At 43.1% G+C, this 21336-nt stretch overlaps 1 protein-coding gene across 1 annotated transcript; it reads left to right on the forward strand.

Annotated features, from left to right (window-relative positions):
• Positions 1 to 734: 734 nt before the first annotated feature.
• LOC130868543 (60S ribosomal protein L13a-like) lies at positions 735 to 21336 on the forward strand. The gene is given in 3 exon segments (XM_057760727.1): positions 735 to 856; positions 20693 to 20907; positions 20910 to 21336. Coding segments are annotated over 3 exon segments (744 nt in total). The 3' UTR covers positions 21317 to 21336.

The following is a 21336-nucleotide window of genomic DNA, read 5'->3' on the forward strand; positions in this document are numbered from 1 at the left end:
AGACAAAAGCAGAGTAATAGGAAACAACTGAGAATGAGACGTGAATCTAAAGTCAATCAATCCTTGTAGAGACAGCATCAGGATTCAAATGTTGTTGCTGTGTGTGGTGTGCCACACCTTTAATCACAGCACTCAGGCGGCTGTTGGTTCTCTGCGAGTTTGAAGCCAGCCTGGTGTACAAAGCGAGTTCCAGGACAGCTAGGGCTACACAGAGAAACTCTGTCTTGAAAAGCAAACAGACAAACAAAAATGTTGGGGATGGTAACTGCAAAACTGCAAATACTTGTTACAAGATTATATTATAATTATCTATGCAACAAGTTTTGGAAGTTTGAGTGAAAGGGAAAATTTCTCTGAGCTGTAATTTCTTTTGGAAGACGAGAATTATAGAAGGAAATAAGTGCCGATGATCCTCATGAAATTGAATCTTCATCTAGAACAGATGCAAAGACAGAAAAGGAAGAAAAGGGTGAAACTATTATGGATTAAAGACAAGGACTGCTAAGAAAAACAAGAAGATACAATTTAAATAACTTGAGAGAAAAACGTGAGAAAAGAAAGCAGAAAGAAAATCCTAAGTCTAAGAAAGGACAGAGTGGGGAAGAGGAGCAGTGCGGTCATCATACCTCTCTCTTGCTCTGGGAGGATCACTCACAGCCCTGTGAATCCCATAGATGTGAAGGGGCTTGGAAAGTCTACCTAGCAGCAGGAGCCATGATGAAATCAAGGACAGGATGGCAGGACTCTTCCTCCCAGTGGACACAAGCCAGCTTGTGACCCATGATATCAACGACCTTGTTTACTGTGCATCGTTTGATGCACCCGAGAGGAAAAGATTTACTCTCCCAGATGAAATGTGAATCTCAGATAACTTTAGTAGGCTGAGTGTAAAGTCTGTATCTGAAGATGTGCATTTTCCCAAGATGAACTACACCAGAAAGTAAACTTGAGGACTGAGAATGTCATTAAAAGTTTTAAGACAGTGGTGGGAATTATCACAGCTGTTAGACCAAGCTGAGCACTGAGCAGGGCCACAGAGACCACTTGTACTGTTTTATTGGAGACAATTGTGCCGTCTGCTCCTACGGTGTATTTTAAGGTTCCATAGACAACATGAAACTACACTTGAAGCTTTATTTTGACCACAGAATATGTGGATTAGTCATAGTTTCATACATAGTCAAAGTATCACATGCTTTACTGAAGAATAGAGTTCTACCCTAAGATTGCTCAGTTTTGCAAAACAGACACTGTTTTCGGCCTTCCAAATATTTACGATTATACAGACAAGTCCTGCTTCAGCCTGGATTTGAGAAACTTCTTATCAGAGGTTGATGGTTAACACAGAAACTCCTAAGTATTCAAAGTGTTGAGAATACCTGGCCATTAAGTCCAGATTCATAAACGTGACATCTATTACATCCTCTCTAAGACTCAGGGAATACTGGGAGGAGAGGGGCAAAGATTGTAAGATCCAGAACAGCACTGTTATGAAACGCTGTCTGCTGGTTATGACATGGCCATGGCAACCATGAGCACCCCATAGTGGTGCTCACCTACTCAAGGCCTGCATACAAAAGAGACAGCCCAAAAGGACAGGTGGCTGGGTGTAGCGGATTCTTTTAATCCCAGTACTTGGGAGGCAGAGGCAGGTAGCTCTTTGAGTTTGAAACAAGACTGATCTACAGAGCAAGTTCAAGGCCAGCCAGTGCTGCATAGTGAGACCCTATAGAGAAGAGAGAGGAGACAGGGAGACAGAGAGAGAGAGAGAGACAGACACACAGAGAGACAGAGAGAAGACTAGAAATCCGGTCGGGGAAAAGAAACGTATTAGAGAAGGCAGTAAGAAGTATACAAGCACAATGATGATATACATAGATGAAGAAATAAATATTAAAAATTTTTATATAAAAATTAAGCAACTACAAAAGGTTACAGACTTCAGTTGAATCATTGAACTATTGAGGGTCTTTTTTTTTTCTTGGTAGGTTCTATCTACAGAGTCCCAATTGCCCTGAAACTTACTACGTAGACCAGGCTGGCCTCGAACTCACGAACAGCTGGCTGTCTGTGTCTCCAAAATTCTGGATTAAGGTGTATATGACCATGCTTGGCTGTATCATTAAATTTAATTGGATATCTCTCAAAATATTTTTGATTGAAATGATGTCATTTATTATAGAAACCATGTTGGAAAAAGCCCACTCAGGCAGGTGTGCTGGAGTGGAGCTTGCACGGTCCCTGTCCCCATTTTCCCTTGTGTCATCATCTAGCCCAGCTTTTCACACCCTATGCCAGAGTCTTCTCCAAGAAATCACACCCCATCAAGGACAACAGCCCTTTATTTTAAGGCAATGGCCGTTAATACTCTCAGCAGGATCCCAATACTCATCCTGATTCATGCAGATCTCTGCTGAGGTTAGGGACCACAGAAAAGCCTTACTGGGTGAGGCAGGGGTTGCAGGACACTGGGGCATTAGGTGAAGGTGTCTTGTGCCTGGTGTCTATAGGTCTATATTTCTATATGGTGTGGCAACCAGGCTCTAAAGCCATAGTCAGTATCTGAAGATGGTCACATAGCCTACCAAAGAGGCCTTCCCTACCTAAGAAAAGGTCAGGATGTTGTTGCTCCTTTCTTTGTAATTTGGAGGATGCTTGATTGAGATGCTAATTCAAACATAAGTGACAGCTAGCATACACAGCTGACAGGTAGTTGTGGACTTGACAAAAGCCATTCACCTGGTTACCTAGGAGATAGAATGCTGGTGTATTTCCACTCAGTTTATGTTTTGATATAAAAGCTGTTTGGAGAATAAAGCAAGAGGAATTCTTCAGGATGTGAACTCAGGACTTCATGATGGACCACTGAAAATCTCCCTCCTGATAAAGCCACGCGAGTTGTGTCTTTATTTCCACATCTCCACTCTGGTCCAGAGAGACAGATACTTTATGTTGGGGTCTGGTCAAGTGAAATAATGGAGGGTCTGGGCTAGCACCGGACTCCGACTGGTCTCTCCCAGCTTCATACCATCCTCCATCCCCTTGATCTGCTGCCTCAGGTCATAAGAATCTGTTGACAATTGGGGCCGACTGAGGGGCCAATGACAATGGCATTAGGATTTGTCTCTACTTCATGACTTCATGTACTGGCATTTTGGGATCCTATTCTCTTTGGATGCATACTTTGCTCAGCCTGGATGTAGGGGGGTGGGCCTTGGACTTCCAACAGGTCAGGGTACCTTGCCCTCTCTTAGGGCTGGAGCATATTGTTCAGGAGGGTGTTTGAATGAGCTGGAGGGAAGTGGATGGAGGGGAGGAAGTGGGACTTAGGATTGGTATTATTTATAAAGTAATAATATTAATAAAAAGAACTTGCTTCTTCACTTCATCTATCTTTTCTCTCTCCAGAGCCACTGAGAGCACCTTCCCCAGCAACTCGACTTTGTTCACAGTGATGTTAACACTTTCAGAAATTCTCCAAAAGAGTTGTCCCTGTTCATCCATTCACTGGCAGATTTCTTAGATTTCTTCTTCTTTTTTTCTTTTCTTTTCTTTTCTTTTCTTTTCTTTTCTTTTCTTTTCTTTCCTTTTCACTTTCACTTCTCTTCTTTCCTTCCTCCATCCTTTTCTCCCTTCCTCCCTCCCTCCTTCTCTTCCTCCTTCCTTCTCAGTGAGGTCATATTATACTGTGTAAATGTACTATATTGCCTTTATCCATTTATCAGTGGGTGGAGATCTGGTTTGATTCTATTTCACAACTTCTGTGACTGTCATTAAAATTGGTACTAATCTCTCCAATCTTGGATTTTCTCAGGTGTGTAAAATCAATAAATAGTGACAAAGTTGTTCAATCATTAAAAGAACACAGCAGCAAGGTGCTGGGCATGAATGTGTGCAGGAGACTGAGGGCAGGAGAGGCTTGAAGTGTGGAGATGCTGGTTCTCTTGTGTAAAAAGAGGAGAGTCATCATGCAGAGGCTGGTTCACATCTTGACAGCCACAAAGAGACCTCTAATCAGGATATTAAGAGTTTGCCTGGTGGTGGTGGTGCATGCCTGTAGTCCTAGCTATAATGGTTGTTCTGCTTCTTTAAGAGACAAGCCACGCCCACTCCCTCCCTGCTTGAAGCCTTTGTCTCCTCCATCTTACTCTGGAAGAAGCAGCTTCTGCCACCCCCTACTACTCCCCCCCCTCTGTCTGTCTCTTCTTTTCTCCCCTTTCCCATACCCTCTGTAACACACTTAATAAATGTATAAATGTCCAACTTCACTCTGTAATAAAAAAATCATTACACTTGCACTCTGGAGAAATAGGTAGGTGGATTTCTCGCAGCTATCCTGGTCTATAGAGCTAGTTCCAGGGCAGCTAGTGCTGTTATACAGAGAAACCCTGTCTCAAAAAACAAAACAAAACAAACAAACAAAGAGAGATAATTCTGGGGCTCACAGGTTAAGAGCACTTGCTGCTCTTGCACTCGACCCTGGTTCAAAACCCAGCACCTACAGGGTGGCTCACAACCATCTATAATTCCAGTTACAGGTGATACCATGCCCTCTTTTGGCCTGGGATGCACAGCACACATGTGGTGCAGGCAAAACTCTAAAACACATAATAAAATAAGTCTAAAAAAAGAGAGAGAGACCCTGGACTGCTGTGAAACCAAACTTCTCTGTTTTCCCTATAAGCAGGGGTATGTCCATGACTAGCACCAGTGCAATTAGTTCTGGGTCTGTGTGGAACATTCCTTTACGCTTTGTGAATATAAGCCACTATGATAGCTTTAGTAGACAGGCTCCATAGCGGAACAGGGTAAAGATAGGCGGGAGAAACAAACTGAAAATGCTGGGAGGAAGTAGGGTGAAATGTGAGTTTTGAGGAGATGCAGAGAAAAGCAAGATGGGCATGCCGTGCTGAGAAAAGTTACCAAGCCACATGGCAAAGCATAGATAAGAAATATGGGTTAATTTAAATGTGAGAGTTAGCTAGTAACAAGCCTAGCCATTGGCTGAGCATTTACAATTAATATGAAGTTTCTAACTGATTATTTGGGAGCAGCTGCTGTACAGGAACCCCGCATCTACCGGTCTTCCTGTCATGTGCACACTTGTGCATGTCGTGTGGGAGCCAGGTACCAGCCTTGGTATCTTTCCTCATAAGCCTGTTTTTGATATTTGTTGCTTTACGAAATAACATTTTTTTTTATTCTTTTTTTAATTAAAATTTCCACCTGCTCCCCGTTTCCCATTTCCCTCCCCTCCTCCCAAATATTGCCCCCTCCCCCCACTTCCCTCCCCCTATCCCCACTCCTCTTCTCCTCCCCCCACACCATTCCCCCTCCCTCTTGATACTGAAGAGCAGTCCAAATTCTCTGCCCTGCGGGAAGACGAAGGTCTTCTGTCTACTTCCAGGAAGGTGAGCATCTAAACAGGCTAAGCTCCCACAAAGCCGGTTCATGTATTAGGATCGAAACCTAGTGCCATTGTCCTTGGCTTCTCATCTGCCTTCATTGTCCACCATGCTCAGAGAGTCCGGAATCAACCCATGCTTATTCAGTCCCAGACCAGCTGGCCTTGGTGGGCTCCCAATAAATCAGTTCCACTGTCACAGTGGGTGGGTGCATCCCTCGTGGTCCTGATTTTTTGCTCATGTTCTCCCTCCTTCTGCTCCTCATTTGGACCTTAAGAGCTCAGACCGTTGCTCCAAATTGAGACTCTGTCTCTACCTCGATCCATCGCCTGATGAAGGTTCTAAGGAGATATGCAAGATATTCATCAGTATAGGATAGGGTCATTTCAGGTTCCCTCTCCTCAGTTGCCCAAGGTACCAGCTGGGGACATATTCCTGGACACCTGTGAACCCCTCAAGAGTCAAGTCTCTTGCCAACCCTAAGATGGCTCCCTTAGATAGGGTATATACTTCGCTGCTCCCGTATCAATCCTTCCTATATCCCAACCATCCCAATCCCCCGAGCTCCTCCCATCCTCCCCTTCTCATGTTTCTCATCCCATTTCCCCTTTGCCCCATGCCACCTCACCCGCAAGTTCCCAGTTTTTGCCCTGCAATCTTGTCTACTTCCCCCTCTCCATGCGGATGACTATATGATTTTCTTTGGGTTCACTTTCTTATTTAACTTCTATAGGATCACAAATTATATGCTTAATGTCTTTTATTTATGGCTAGAAACCGATTATGAGTGAGTACATCCCATGTTCCTCTTTTTGGGTCTGGGATACCTCACTCAGGATAGTGTTTTCTATTTCCATCCATTTGCACGGAAAATTCGAGAAGTCATTGTTTTTTACTGCTGAGTAGTACTCTAATATGTATATATTCCACACTTTCTTCATCCATTCCTCCATTGAAGGGCATCTAGGTTGTTTCCAGGTTTTGGCTATTACAAACAATGCTGCTATGAACATAGTTGAACAGATACTTTTATCATTTGATGGGGCATCTCTTGGGTATATTCCCAATAGTGGTATTACTGGATCTTGGGGTAGGTTGATCCCAAATTTCCTGAGAAATCGCCACACTGATTTCCAGAGTGGTTGCACAAGTTTGCATTCCCACCAGCAATGAATGAGTGTGCCTCTTTCTCCACAACCTCGCCAGCAAAGGCTATCATTGGTGTTTTTGATTTTAGCCATTCTGACAGGTGTAAGATGGTATCTCAAAGTTGTTTTAATTTGCATTTCCCTTATCGCTAAGGAGGTTGAGCATGACCTTAAGTGTCTTTTGGCCATTTGAATTTCTTCTGTTGAAAATTCTCTGTTCAGATCAGTGCCCCATTTTTTTATTGGGTTCATTAGCATTTTAAAGTTTAGTTTCTTGAGTTCTTTATATATTTTGGTGATCAGACCTTTGTCTGTTGCAGGGTTGGTGAAGATCTTCTCCCAGTCAGTGGGTTGCCTTTTTGTCTTAGTGACAGTGTCCTTTGCTTTACAGAAGCTACTCAGTTTCAGGAGGTCCCATTTATTCAATGTTGTCCTTAATGTCTGTGCTGCTGGGGATAAACGTAGGAAGTGATCTCCTGTACCCCTATGTTGTAGAGTACTTCCAACTTTTTCTTCTATCAGGTTCAGTGTGTTCAGACTAATATTGAGGTCTTTAATCCATTTGGACTTGAGTTTTGTGCATGGTGATAGATATGGATCTATTTTCATTCTTCTACACGTTGACAACCAGTTCTGCCAGCACCATTTGTTGAAGATGCTCTCTTTTTTCCATTGAATACTTTTAGCTCCTTTATCAAAAATTAGGTGTTCATAAGTTTGTGGGTTAAAATCAGGGTCTTCTACTCGGTTCCATTGATCGACTTCTCTGTTTTTATGCCAATACCAAGCTGTTTTCAATACTGAGGCTCTGTAATAGAGTTTGAGGTCAGGGATGGTAATGCCTCCAGACGATCCTTTATTATATAAGATTGTTTTGGCTATCCTGGGTTTTTTGTTTCTCCATATAAAGTTGATTATTGTCCTCTCAAGATCTGTGAAGAATTTTGATGGGATTTTAATGGGGATTGCATTGAATCTATAAATTGCCCTTGGTAGAATTGCCATTTTTACTATGTTGATCCTCCCTATCCAAGAGCAAGGGAGATCCTTCCATTTTCTGGCATCCTCCTCAATTTCTTTCTTCATTGACTTAAAGTTCTTGTCAAATAGATCCTTTACTTCCTTGGTTAGGGTTACCCCAAGATATTTTATGCTATTTGTGGCTATCGTGAATGGTGATGCTTCTCTGATTTCCATCTCTGCTTCCTTATCCTTTGTGTATAGGAGGGCAACTGATTTTTTGGAATTGATCTTGTATCCTGCAACGCTACTAAAGGTGTTTATCAGCTGAAGGAGTTCTTTGCTGGAGTTTTTGGGGTCGCTTATGTACACTATCATATCGTCTGCAAATAATGAAAGTTTAACTTCTTCCTTTCCGATTTGAATCCCTTTGATCCCCTTATGTTGTCTTATTGCTATTGCTAGAATTTCAAGCACTATATTAAAGAGGTATGGAGAGAGTGGACAACCTTGTCGTGTTCCTGATTTTAGTGGAATAGCTTTGAGTTTCTCTCCATTTAATTTGATGTTAGCTGACGGCTTGCTATAAATAGCTTTTATTATAGTTAGGAACGACCCTTGTATTCCTAATCTCTCTAAGACCTTTATCATAAAGGGATGTTGAATTTTGTCAAATGCTTTTTCAGCATCTAATGAAATGATCATATGGTTTTTTACTTTCAGTTTATTTATATGATGGATTACATTGATAGATTTTCGTATGTTGAACCAGCCCTGCATCTCTGGGATGAAGCCTACTTGATCATAATGGATAATTTTTCTAATGTGTTCTTGGATTCGGTTTGCCAGTATTTTATTGAGTATTTTTGCGTCGATGTTCATGAGTGAGATTGGCCTGTAGTTCTCTTTCTTGGTTGTGTCTTTGTGTGGTTTTGGTATCAGAGTAACTTCAGCTTCATAAAAGGAATTTGGCAATGACTTCTCTGTTTCAATATTGTGAAATACATTAAGGAGTATAGGTATTAGGTCTTCTTGGAAGTTCTGGTAGAATTCTGCATTGAAGCCGTCTGGACCTGGGCTTTTTTTGGTGGGGAGGTTTTTTATAACAACTTCTAATTCTTCGCGACTAACAGGTCTATTTAGATTGTTCACCTGGTCCTGGTTTAACTTTGGTATATGGTACTTATCTAAAAAAGTGTCCATTTCTATAACATTTTCCAATTTTGTGGCATACAGGTTTTTGTAGTAAGATCTAATGATTCTCTGAATTTCCTCTGAGTCTGTGGTTATGTCTCCCTTTTCATTTCTAATTTTGTTAATTTGCGTATTCTCTCTCCGCCGTTTGATTAGTTTGGATAGGGGTTTATCAATCTTATTGATTTTCTCCATGAACCAGCTTTTTGTTTCATTGATTCTTTGGATTGTTTTCTGTGTTTCTATTTTGTTTATTTCAGCCCTCAATTTGATTATTTCCAGTCTTCTACTTCTCCTAGGTGAGTCTGCTTCTTTTTTTTCTAAAGCTTTCAGGTGGGCTATTAAGTCTCCAATGTGTGCTTTCTCCGTTTTCTTTAAGTGGGCACTTAATGCTATGAATTTTCCTCTTAGCACTGCTTTCATAGTGTCCCATAGGTTTGAGTATGTTGAGTCTTCGTTTTCATTGAATTCAAGAAAGACTTTAATTTCTTTCTTTATTTCTTCCTTGATCCAGGTGTGGTTCAGTAGTTGACTGTCCAGTTTCCATGAGTTCATAGGCTTTCTGGGGATAGCATTGTTGTTGAATTCTAACTTTAATCCATGGTGATCTGATAAGACACAGGTGGTTACCGATATTTTTTTGTAACTGTGTAAGTTTGCTTTGTTACCGAGTATGTGGTCTATTTTCGAGAAGGTTCCATGAGCTGCAGAGAAGAAGGTATATTCTTTCCTATTTGGGTGGAATGTTCTATAGATGTCTGTTAAGTCCATTTGATTCATTACCTCCCTTAATCCTCTTATTTCTATGTTAGGTTTCTGTCTGATTGACCTGTCCATTGGTGAGAGAGGAGTGTTGAAATCTCCTACTATTAGTGTGTGTGGTTTGAGGACTGCCTTGAGTTTTAGTAACGTTTCTTTTACATAAGTGGGTGCTTTTATATTAGGGGCATATATATTCAGGATTGAGATTTCATCCTGGTGAATTGTTCCTGTTATGAGTAAAAAATGTCCATCTCCATCTCTTTTGATTGATTTTAGTTTGAAGTCAACTTTCTTAGAAATTAGTATGGCCACACCTGCTTGTTTCTTAGGTCCGTTTGCTTGATAAACCTTTTCCCAGCCCTTTACTCTGAGTAGATGTCTGTCTTTGTGGTTGAGGTGTGTTTCTTGTAAGCAGCAGAATGTTGGATCCTGTTTTCGTATCCAATCTCTTAGCCTGTGCCTCTTTATAGGTGAGTTGAGTCCATTGATGTTAAGTGATATTAATGACCAGTGGTTGTTAACTCCGGTCATTTTTCCTTTCTTTCTTTCTTTCCTTTGGTAGTAGAGTTTGTGTGTTTCCCTTCTTCAAGTTGTGCTGGTGAAGGGTCATTAGATGTCTGAGTTATTGTGGGCATTGTTGGATTCCTTGGTTTGTGATTTTCCTTCAATTACTTTCTGAAGGGCTGGATTTGTAGCTACGTATTGTTTAAATTTGTTTTTATCCTGGAAAACTTTGTTTTCTCCATTTATAGTGAACGAAAGCTTGGCTGGGTATAGTAGTCTGGGCTTGCATCCATGGTCTCGTAGTTTCTGCAGTATATCTATCCAGGACCTTCTGGCTTTCATGGTTTCCATAGAGAAATCAGGTGTAAGTCTGATAGGTTTACCTTTATAGGTAACTTGACCTTTTTCCTTTGCGGCTCTTAATATTCTTTCTTTATTCTGTATGTTTAGTGTTTTGATTATTATATGACGAGGAGATGTTTTTTTTTGATCCAGTCGATTTGGTGTTCTGTATGCTTCTTGGACCTTCAAAGGAATATCTTTCTTAAGGTTGGGAAAGTTTTCTTCTATAATTTTATTAAGTATATTTTCTGGACCATTGAGTTGTACTTCTTCTCCTTCTTCTATCCCTATTATTCTTAGGTTTGGTCTTTTTATTGTGTCCCAGATTTCCTGAATGTTTTGTGATGAGAATTTGTTGGTTAGGCTGTTTTCTTTGATGAGAGTGTTTATTTTCTCTATGGTATCTTCAGTGTCTGAGATTCTTTCTTCTATCTCTTGTAATCTGTTGGTGGTACTTGTCTCTGTAGTTCCTGTTCGTTTATTCAAATTTTCCATCTCCATCCTTCCCTCGGTTTGTGTTTTCTTTATTACTTCCACTTCATTCTTCAAGTCTTGAACCGTTTCCCTTACCTGTTTGATTACTTTTTCTTGTTTCTCTTGGTTTTCTTGGGTATCTTTGAGATATTTATTCATTTCCTCTACCTTTTTGTTTGTAATCTCTAATTGGTTGTGGCAGTTTTTCACCTCCTGTTTAAGGTCCTCTATTATTTTCATAAAATTCACTTTTGAGTCGAATTCTTCTAATTCTTCTGAATTAGGGTGTAGACTTCTCATTTCGGGATTCCTGGATCCTGGTGATGTCACGTTGCCTTTCAAGTTGTTGGGGGAATTCTTGCATTGGCGCCTGCCCATCTTTTCCCGTCCCGATGAAACTTCTCGGCACCTACACAGGAACTCCTGGATGCCCCAATGAGCCAGAGACTAAGGGAAGTAGGGCGCAGGCAGAGCAGGTCCAGCAGATCAGAGCAGAGACTGCAGACCCAGCAGCGGGGGCCCGCTTTCCCTGGCGGGGACCTTGAGGCCTGCCCTCTAGTCAGGGACTCACTGCTCTGGGTTGGTAGCCTTAGTGAAATGGCAGGAAACTGCTCCACAGCTAAGGACCTTGCAGACAAGGCAGGCTTGGGGGTTGGGGTGGGGGCGGGTGTGTAGGAGAGAAAGCCCTACAGCAGGTACTGGGGGAGGGGCGTTTGTGCTCTCTACCGGGACAGTCCGCCCCAGGATAGCACACACTCACCCGTCCCGATGAAACTTCTCGGCACCTACACAGGAACTCCTGGATGCCCCAATGAGCCAGGGACTAAGGGAAGTAGGGCGGAGGCAGAGCAGGTCCAGCAGATCACAGCAGAGACTGCAGACCCAGCAGTGGGGGCCCGCTTTCCCTGGCGGGGACCTTGAGGCCTGCCCTCTAGTCAGGGACTCACTGCTCTGGGTTGGTAGCCTTAGTGAAATGGCAGGAAACTGTTCCACAGCTAAGGACCTTGCAGACAAGGCAGGCTTGGGGGTGGGGGTGGGTGCGGGTGTGTAGGAGAGAAAGCCCTACAGCAGGTGCTGGGGGAGGGGCGTTTGTGCTCTCTACCGGGACAGTCCGCCCCAGCATAGCACACACTCACCCGTCCCGATGAAACTTCTCGGCACCTACACAGGAACTCCTGGATGCCCCAATGAGCCAGGGACTAAGGGAAGTAGGGCGCAGGCAGAGCAGGTCCAGCAGATCACAGCAGAGACTGCAGACCCAGCAGTAGGGACCGGCTTTCCCTGGCGGGGACCTTGAGGCCTGCCCTCTAGTCAGGGACTCACTGCTCTGGGTTGGTAGCCTTAGTGAAATGGCAGGAAACTGTTCCACAGCTAAGGACCTTGCAGACAAGGCAGGCTTGGGGGTGGGGGTGGGTGCGGGTGTGTAGGAGAGAAAGCCCTACAGCAGGAGCTGGGGGAGGGGTGTTTGTGCTCTCTACCGGGACAGTCCGCCCCAGGATAGCACACACTCTCCCGTCCCGATGAAACTTCTCGGCACCTACACAGGAACTCCTGGATGCCCCAATGAGCCAGGGACTAAGGGAAGTAGGGCGCAGGCAGAGCAGGTCCAGCAGATCACAGCAGAGACTGCAGACCCAGCAGTGGGGGCCCGCTTTCCCTGGCGGGGACCTTGAGGCCTGCCCTCTAGTCAGGGACTCACTGCTCTGGGTTGGTAGCCTTAGTGAAATGGCAGGAAACTGTTCCACAGCTAAGGACCTTGCAGACAAGGCAGGCTTGGGGGTGGGGGTGGGTGCGGGTGTGTAGGAGAGAAAGACCTACAGCAGGAGCTGGGGGAGGGGTGTTTGTGCTCTCTACCTGGACAGTCCGCCCCAGGATAGCACACACTCACCCGTCCCGATGAAACTTCTCGGCACCTACACAGGAACTCCTGGATGCCCCAATGAGCCAGGGACTAAGGGAAGTAGGGCGCAGGCAGAGCAGGTCCAGCAGATCACAGCAGAGACTGCAGACCCAGCAGCGGGGGCCCGCTTTCCCTGGCGGGGACCTTGAGGCCTGCCCTCTAGTCAGGGACTCACTGCTCTGGGTTGGTAGCCTTAGTGAAATCACGAAATAACATTTTGTTTAATTTTTTTTTTTTTGAAAATTGCATACAACATATCTTGATCATATCCACTTTCCTTAGCATCCTCCAAACACCTCTCTCCTAACTTCATGTGCTTTAAAAAAACTTAACACCCTATTCCGGAAGACCCATCAGAGGGTGAAGTGTGTTCTTGACCCACAGCAGGAGACCAGAAATGGAACATGGACATTCTCTGACCACCTTCACTCCCCAGTCATTTGGCAGGGGCTGCTCCCCTCTGCTAAGGCCTCTCTCTCCCTAACCCATCCCAGTTTGCACCCAGGAACCTCTCCCCTTTTTCCTCCCTTCCGCGGGGCCACAAGATCCGCCAGCTCAGCCTGTTTGGTCTCTGGGACAGGGTGCTGAGGGCAACAGGGCAGGTGGGAGTTCCTTTGCTTCAATAGCCTGCCTGCAACAAGGTAGGCCTTTTGTCAGTGAGGTCCCTGGCCAGGAAGGGAACCTGATCCTGTTCCATAAGATCCATCGGATATCATTTGAAGGAAGAGATGGGCAGGCGCCAAGGCAAGAATTCCTCCACCAATCTGAAAAACAACATGAAAGCACCAGAACCCAGTGCTCAGACAACAGAAGGTCTTGAACACCCTAATCCAGAAGAAGGGGAAAAATTGAAATTATGAAAGCGATAGAGTCCCTTAAACAGTATGTAAAAATGCCCTTATAGAAATGGATGATAAGTATAACAAAAAGTTTGAAGAAATGAATAAATATGTTAATGATACCCTGGGAAACCAAGAAAAAAACAATCAAAGAGGTAATGGAAACAGTTCAAGAATTGAAAACTGAAATGGAGGCAAGGAAGAAAACACAAACTGAGGACTGACTGGATATGGAAAATCTAGGTAAACGAACAGAGACTACAGAAACAAACATAACCAATAGAATACAAGAGATAGAAGAAAGAATCTCAGACTCTGAAGACACCATAGAGAATATAAACGCACTGATCAAAGAAAACAGCAAATCTAACTAATTCTCATCACAAAACATTCAGGAAATATGGACACAATAATAAGACCAAACCTAAGAATAATAGGGATAGAAGGAAAAGAATTACAGCTCAAAGGCCCAGAAATTATATTTAACAAAATTATAGAAGAAAACTTTCCCAACATAAAGAAAGATATTCCTATGAATATTCAAGATGCATACAGAACACCAAAAAGATTGGATAAAAAAATTCCCTTGGATATAATAATCAAAACACAAAACATACAGATTAAAGAAAGAATATTAAGAGCTGCAAAGGAAAAAGGTCAAGTAACTTATAAAGGTAAACCTATCAGACTTATACTGGACTTCTCTATGGAAACCATGAAGGCCTGAAGGTCCTGGATAGAGGTACTGAATAAACTAAGACACCATGGATGCAAGCCCAGATTACTATACCCAGCCAAGCTATTGTTCACTATCAATGGAGAAAACAAAATATTCCAGGATAAGAACAAATTTAAACAATATGTAGCTGCAAATCCAGCCTTACAGAAAGTAATAGAAGGAAAACCACAACCCAAGGAATCCAACATTCTCTACACTGCCTATAATAACTCAGACATCTAGTGACCCTTCATCAGCACAACTCAAGGAAGGGAAACACACAAACTCTACTACCAAAATAATAATAATAATAACCGGAGTCAACAACCACTGGTCATTAATATCACTTAATATCAATGGACTCAATTCACCTATAAAAAGGCACAGGCTAAGAGATTGGATATGAAAACAGGATCCAACATTCTGCTGTTTACAAGAAACATACCTCAACCACAAGGACAGATATCTACTCAGAGTAAAGGGTTGGAAAAAGGTTTTTCAAGCAAATGGACCTAAGAAACAACCAGGTCTGGCCATACTAACTTCTAACAAATCTGACTTCAAACTAAAATCAATCAGAAGAGATAGAGCTGGTCACACATAACAGGAACAATTCATCAGGATGAAGTCTCAATCCTGAATATCTATGCCCCTAATATAAAAGCACCCATGTATGTAAAAGAAACATTACTAGAACTCAAGGCAGACATCAAACCACACACATTAATAGTAGGAGACTTCAACACACCTCTCTCACCAATGGACAGGTCAACCAGACAGAAACCTAACAGAGAAATAAGAGAATTAATGGAGATAATGAAGCAAATAGACTTAACAGACATATAGGACATTCCACCTAAATAGGAAAGAATATACCTTTTTCTCTGCAGCTCATGGAACCTTCTCGAAAATTGACCCCATACTCGGTAACAAAGCAAACCTCCACAGATACAAAAAAATTTTAGTGACCACCTGTGTCTTATTGGATCACCACAGATTAAAGTTAGAATTCAACAATGAGGGTACCCCCTGAAAGCTGACAAACTCATGGAAACTGAACAGTCAACAACTGGGTCAAGGAAGAAATAAAGAAAGAAATTAAAGTCTTCCTTGAATTTAATGAAAATAAAGAGACAACATACTCAAACCTATGGGACACTATGAAAGCAGTGCTAAGAGGAAAGTTCATAGCACTAAGTGCCCACTTAAAGAAATCCGAGAAAACACATATGGGAGACTTAACAGCACACCTGAAAGCTATAGAAAAAAAAGAAGCAGACTCACCCAGGAGGAGTAGAAGACAGGAAATAATCAAACTGAGGGCTGAAATTAACAAAATAGAAACACAGAAAACAATCCAAAGAATTAATGAAACAAAAAGTTGGTTCTTGGAGAAAATCAACAAGATCGACAAACTCCTATCCAAACTCATCAAACGACAGAGAGAGAACACTCAAATTAAAAAGATCAGAAATGATAGTGGGAAATAGCCACAGACACAGAGGAAATTCGGAGAATCATTAGATCTTACTACAAAAGCCTGTATGCCACAAAACTGGAAAATGTAAAAGAAATGGACATTTTTTTAGATAAGTACCATATACCAAAGTTAAACCAAGACCAGGTGAACAATCTAAATAGACCTGTTAGTGGCAAAGAATTAGAAACTGTTATCAAAAACCTCCCGTCCAAATAAGCCCAGGACCAGATGGTTTCAATGCAGAATTCTACCAAAACTTCCAAGAAGACCTAATACCTATACTCCTTAATGTATTTCACAATATAGAAACAGAAGAGTCATTGCCAAATTTCTTTTATGAAGCTACAGTTACCCTGATACCAAAACCACACAAAAATCCAACCAAGAAAGAGAATTACAGGTCTATCTCACTCGTGAACATCGACGCAAAAATCCTCAACAAAATAATGGCAAACCGAATCCAAGAACTCATTAGACAAATTATCCATTATGATCAAGTAGGCTTCATTCCAGAGATGCAGGACTGGTTCAACATATGCAAATCTATCAATGTAATCCATCATATAAATAAACTGAAAGAAAAAACCATATGATCATTTCATTAGATGCTCAAAAAACATTTGACAAAATTCAACACCCTTTTATGATAAAGGTCTTGGATAGATTAGGGATACAAGGGTCATACCCAAATATAATAAAAGCTATTTACAACAAGCTGACAGCTAACATCAAATTCAATGGAGAGAAACTTAAAACCATCCCACTAAAATCAGGAACACGACAAGGTTGTCTTCTCTCTCCATACCTCTTAAATATAGTTCTTGAAGTTCTAGCAATAGCAATAAGACAACATAAGGGGATCAACGGGATTTGAAATGGAAAGGAAGAAATTAAACTGTCGTTATTTGCAGATGATATGATAGTATACATAAGTGACCCCAAAAACTCTACCAAAGAACACCTACAGCTGTTAAACACCTTTAGTAATGTGGCAGGATACAAGATGAACTCCAGAAAATCAGTTGCCTTCCTATACACTAAGGATAAGAATACAGAGAGGGATATCAGAGAAGCATCACCTTTCACGATAGCCACAAATAGCATAAAATATCTTGGGGTAACTCTAACCAAGGAAGTGAAAGATCTATTTGACAAGAACTTTAAGTCTTTAAAGAAAAACATTGAAGAGGATACCAGAAAAAGAAGGATTTCCCTTGCTCTTGGATTGGGAGGATCAACATAGTAAAAATAGCAATTCTCCCAAAAGCAATCTACAGATTCAATGCAATCCCCATCAAAATCCCATCAAAATTCTTCACAGACCTTGAGAGGACAATAATCAACTTTATATGGAAAAACAAAAAAACCCAGGATAGCCAAAACAATCTTATACAATAAAGGAACGTCTGGAGGCATTATCATTCCTGACTTCAAACTCTATTACAGAGCTACAGTATTGAAAACAGCTTAGTATTAGCATAAAAACAGAGAAGTCAACCAATGGAATCGAATAGAAAACCTGGATTTTAACCCACAAACCTATGAACACCTGATTTTCGATAAAGGAGCTAAAAGTATACAGTAGAACAAAGAGAGCATCTTCAACAAATGGTGCTGGCATAACTGGATGTCAACCTGTAGAAGAATGAAAATAGATCCATATCTATCACCATGCACAAAACTCAAGTCCAAATGGATCAAAGACGTCAATATCAGTCTGAACACACTGAACCCGATAGAAGAGAAAGTGGGAATTACTCTACAACATATGGACAGGAGATTACTTCCTACATATAACCCCAGCAGCACAGACATTAAGGGCAACATTGAAAAATAGGACCTCCTGAAACTGAGAAGCTTCTGTAAAGCAAAGGACACTGTCACTAAGACAAAAAGGCAACCCACTTACTGGGAGATGATCTTCACCAACCCCACAACAGACAAAGGTCTGATCTCCAAAATATATAATGAACTCAAGAAACTAGACTTTAAAATGCTAATTACCCCAGTAAAAAAATGGGGCACTGAACTGAACAGAGAATTCTCAGCAGAAGAAGTTCAAATGGCCAGAAGACACTTAAGGTCATGCTCAACCTCCTTAGCCATCAGGGAATTGCAAATCAAAACAACTTTGAGATACTATCTCACATCTGTCAGAATGGCTAAAATCAAAAATACCTTTGCTGGAGAGGATGTGGAGTAAGGGGTACATTCATCCATGGCTGGTGGGAATGTAAACTTATGCAACCACTTTGGAAAGTAGTGTGGTGGTTTCTCAGAAAATTTGGGATCAACCTACCCCAGGACCTACCCCAGGACCTACCCCAGGACCTACCCTAGGACCTACCCCAGGACCCAGAATATACCTAAGAGATGCCCTATCATACTACAAAAGTATTTGTTCAACTATGCTTATGGGAGCATTATTTGTAATAGCCAGAACCTGGAAACAACCTAGGTGTCCCTCATTGGAAGAATGGATGAACAAAGTGTGGAATATATAAATATTAGAGTACTACTCAGCGTTAAAAAACAATGACATCTTGAATTTTGCATACAAATGGATGGAAATAGAAAACACTATCCTGAGTGAGGTAACCCAGACCCAAAATGATGAACATGAGATGTACTCACTCATAATTGGTTTTTAGCATAAATAAAGGACATTGAGTCTATAATTCAGGATCCTAGAGAAGCTAAATAAGAAGGTGAACCCAAAGAAAATCATATAGTTATCCTCGTGGATATTGGAAGTAGACAAGATTGCTGGGCAAAAATTGGGAACTGGGGGGTAGGGTGGTGCGGCGCGCAACTCTGCCAGCAGAGAAGACGACCACAACAGGATTCTTCTTGGAACGTACTTTATTGGAGCGCAGAAGACTGAAGATAAGATGGAGGGAGGCGAAAAGACCCCGAACCCGACCGCGCGCGCGCGGGGAATATATACAGTGCCTGGTCCGCCTATGATGTGTCATTGCTTGATTGGCTAGGCCCACACTGATGCAATTGCGTGAGCAAGACGTGTGAGCAATTGATAGGTGGATTCAAACCACTCTTGGGCCGGTAGCGAGCGTGCGCAGAAGTTGTTTACTACTAGGGACACTAGCAAATGGCGGCAACGGGCTTAGTGCCAGACCCTGTGAACATGACAGCTGACAGCGCCGTGGTGCGCAGAGCGCCTTGGCGCGCTACAGGGTGGGATGGGGGAAAGGGGAGATAGGGAGAGAAAAGTGAGATGAGGAGGATTGGGAGATCTTGGGGGAATGGAATGGTTGGGATAAAGGAAGGGTGGATATGGGAGCAGGGGAGTATATATCTTAATTAAGGGAGCCATTTTAGGGCTGTCAAGAGTCTTGACTCTAGAGGGGTTCCCAGGGGTCCAGAGAGATGTCCCCATGTATGTCCTTGGGCAGCTGAGGTAAGAGAGCCTGAAATGGCCTGATCCTATAGCCATACTAATGAATATCTTGCATATTATCATAGATCCTTCATCTGGCAATGGATGGAGATAGAGACAGAGACCCACATTGGAGCACTGGACTGAGCTCCCAAGGTCGAAATGAGGAGCAGAAGGAAGGAGAACATGAGCAAGGAAGTCAGGACCGCGGGGGTGCACCCACCCCCTGAGATGGTGGGGCTGATCTATTGGGAGGTCACCAAGGCCAGCTGGACTGGGACTGAAAAAGCATGGGATAAAACCGGACTCTCTGAACATGGCGGACAATGAGGGCTGCTGAAAAGCCAAGGACAATGGCACAGGGTTTTGATCCTACTGCATGTACTGGCTTTGTGGGAGCCTAGTCTGTTTGGATGCTCACCTTCCTAGACCTGGATGGAGGGGGAGGACCTTATACTGTCCAAAGGACAGGGAGCTCTGACTGCTCTTTGGACTGTACACGGAGGGGAAGGGGGAGGGCAGTGGGGAGTGGGGGGAGGGGAGGGAAAAGGGAGGCAGGGAGGAGGCGGAAATTTTTAATTAAAAAAAAAAGAAAAAAACTTAACTCATTTCATCCACTCAGTGCTGCCCCTATGCGCACGGGTCTGAGGCCGTTCACTAGGGCCTGGGCAGTCTGCTAATGGCCACTCTCTTATAGAGAAACCACTCTCCTGATCCAGTAGCCATCGACAGTCGATAGCCCCATGTGTACGCCTGCGGCTTTAGGAGCCTCTCTCTCATCCCTGCTGGGTTTTTAAAAATTATTTTCTTCATACAATATATTCGGTTATGTTTTTTTCCTCTCTGCCCACTCCTCCAAGACCATCCTCACATCCCTACCCACCCAACTTCATGTTCTTCTCTGCTGCCTCTTTCCAAAAACAAAAACAAAGAATCAAAAACAAACTTTTGGCTGTTTTGAGCTTCCACGTGGGGTTCTGGGAACTGCACCTGGATCCTCTGGAAGGGCAGCAAGGGGTCTTAACTGGTGAACCATCTGTTGAGCCCTTCAAAAATATTTTCTTTTTGTTAATTTTATGTATTTGAATGTTTTGCTTGAATGAATATATGTGTCCCACACGCCTGCCTGGCGCTGGTGGAGGTCAGAAGAGAGGGTCAGACCCCTGGAACTGGAGTTACAGATAGTTGTGAGCCACCTCTTAGGTGCTGGGAATTGAAAATGGATCCTTTGCAGGAGCAAATAGTGTCCTTGACCACTAAGACATCTCTCAAGGACCTCAAAATATTTTTTATTAAATATTTAATTTAATTTATTTCTGTTTTAAATTTTCATTTTATATTCCAACCACAGTTCTCCCTCCCATCCCTTCTCCTTCTCCTCCTCACCTCCCTCCCCCAGCCGTCTTCCCATCCACTGCTCCCAAAGGGTAAGGCCTCCCATGGGAGAGTCAACAAAGCTTGGTACAGAACTTGAAGCCGGACCAAGCCTCCCTCCTGCCCCCTTTAAGGCTGAGCATGGCATCCTACCATAGCGAGTGGGTTCCAAAAGGCTAGCTTGTGCCTTCCCAGGCGGCTGCCGAAGGTGGCGGAGGGGCAGGTTCTGGTGTTGGATGGCCGAGGCCATCTTCTGGGTCACCTGGCGACCATTGTGGCCAAGCAGGTACTGCTGGGTCAAAAGATGGTCGTTGTTCGCTGTGAGGGCATCAACATTTCTGGAAATTTGTACAGAAACAAGTTGAAGTATCTGGCCTTTCTCCGAAAGCGGATGAACACCAACCCCTCCCGAGGCCCTACCATTTCCGAGCCCCGAGCCGCATTTTTTGGCGCACTGTGCGAGGCATGCTGCCCCACAAGACCAAGCGAGGCCAGGCTGCTTTGGAACGCATCAAGGTGTTGGACGGGATCCCTCCACCCTATGACAAGAAAAAGCGGATGGTGGTCCCTGCCGCCCTCAAGGTTGTGCGGCTGAAGCCTACCAGGAAGTTTGCTTACCTGGGGCGTCTGGCTCATGAGGTCGGGTGGAAGTACCAGGCAGTAACAGCCACTCTGGAGGAGAAACGGAAGGAAAAGGCCAAGATGCACTATCGGAAGAAGAAGCAGCTCTTGAGGCTACGGAAACAGGCAGAAAAGAACGTGGAGAAGAAAATCTGCAAGTTCACAGAGGTCCTCAAGACCAACGGACTCCTTGTGTGAGCCCAATAAAGACTATTTAT

The sequence above is a fragment of the Chionomys nivalis genome, chromosome 2 (genome assembly GCF_950005125.1).
Source record: "Chionomys nivalis chromosome 2, mChiNiv1.1, whole genome shotgun sequence".
Lineage (NCBI taxonomy): Eukaryota > Metazoa > Chordata > Mammalia > Rodentia > Cricetidae > Chionomys > Chionomys nivalis.